Source organism: Nematolebias whitei, chromosome 4 (assembly GCF_014905685.2).
Source record: "Nematolebias whitei isolate Nwh7 chromosome 4, NemWhi1, whole genome shotgun sequence".
NCBI lineage: Eukaryota > Metazoa > Chordata > Actinopteri > Cyprinodontiformes > Rivulidae > Nematolebias > Nematolebias whitei.
The window spans coordinates 26,587,700-26,588,884 of record NC_056501.1 but is presented as its reverse complement, the minus strand read 5'-3'; the positions used below and the strand labels follow the sequence as shown (position 1 = coordinate 26,588,884).

The 1,185-nt window shown below is 43.9% G+C and overlaps 1 protein-coding gene across 2 annotated transcripts in view; it reads left to right on the top strand.

Moving 5' to 3' along the window:
• Window positions 1–316: 316 nt before the first annotated feature.
• neurl1b (neuralized E3 ubiquitin protein ligase 1B) overlaps window positions 317–1,185 on the top strand; it is a 16,888-nt gene continuing 16,019 nt past the window's right edge. Inside the window, exon 1 of one of the 2 annotated variants that reach the window (XM_037675918.1) lies at window positions 317–488. In XM_037675918.1, the coding sequence (XP_037531846.1) occupies window positions 458–488 (31 nt within the window). In that variant the 5' untranslated portion in view covers window positions 317–457. The remainder of the gene's footprint in view (window positions 489–1,185) is intronic. The other variant, XM_037675919.1, reaches the window with a different exon arrangement.

The window sequence follows — 1,185 nt, the reverse complement described above, 5'->3', positions numbered from 1 at the left end:
CCAGATTATCCCTTTAATAGTCTTTTTCTTCAGTTTTTTTCAAGTTGTCTGCCTCCATGACTGTTTTATCCAAATGTCTTGGAAAGCACTAGGCTCCTCCTCAAACATGTTTATCTCCTGGGCTGCACTCATTAAGCTGGAGTAAATTAGCCTCTGAGTGAATTATTAAAAGGGCTTTGAGGGGGAAGTGGGAGGGGGGGGGGATCTCTGCTGACTGTGTTTTTAAAGTCGTGCAAGAGGGGAGCCTCCACTGAGGGGAGGCGGGGGGTTCGGGGAGCTGCTGTGCGCCAGTTGGAGGTGTGTGCCTGTCGCAGCAACTCGGGAGCTGACATTAAGGAGAGCCTGTCCATGCTCCAGCTGAACGCATCAAGACAGGGACTCACCGAGGACACATGGATGGACAGGGACAAAACCTAGCAGCTCAGTTGTCAGCCGGCGCGAGGGATTTCTGGATATAATGGGGAATACCGCACCTAAACCACTGCTAGGTGAGGCTTTTATCTGTCACATGCAAGGCTGTGTTTGTGGGGGGGAGAGCAGGGAGGTGCACTGTTCCTTCAGAGGTGGTCTGTGTCCCTGCGTGGAGAAGCGCTCCTCAAGCTGAGCGCGATTCCCGGAGAGCCTCGTCCAAGAAAGCGCTCACGCGTCGTTACACCCATTCCCAGTGAAACCGTCATTTCCAGGATTCCCAGCAGTCACAGACTCAGAGGAAGAGGTGGTTCACTAAATAAATGGCGCAAAGATGTGCTCCTGTAAGAACTAGTAATCGGTGCAAATTTGCGTCAAGTGTTTGGACCTTTTGGCGCAGTTACGCTGCGACTGCACACAGTAAGGTGGAGGAGGAGTACAGTTTAGTTGGACCTGTGTGTGCAGTTATGGTCCCAAAGAGTAGAAGGTACATGTTAAGGTACGATGTGAGGAAAGCGTCTGATTACAGCAAAAAGAAAGGAATGCAAAGGAAATAAAATATTTATTTAAATGTGTTACTGATTTATTTTCATTACAAAATGTCTTTAAAGTTAGAAAATAACTAAATAAATTGATATTACCTAAGTCATATACACACATATAAATACATAAATACATATATATATATATATATATAGTGTATATATACAGTTTATATATATATATGTATATATAAAAACTGTATATATATATGTAGTTTATATATATATATATATA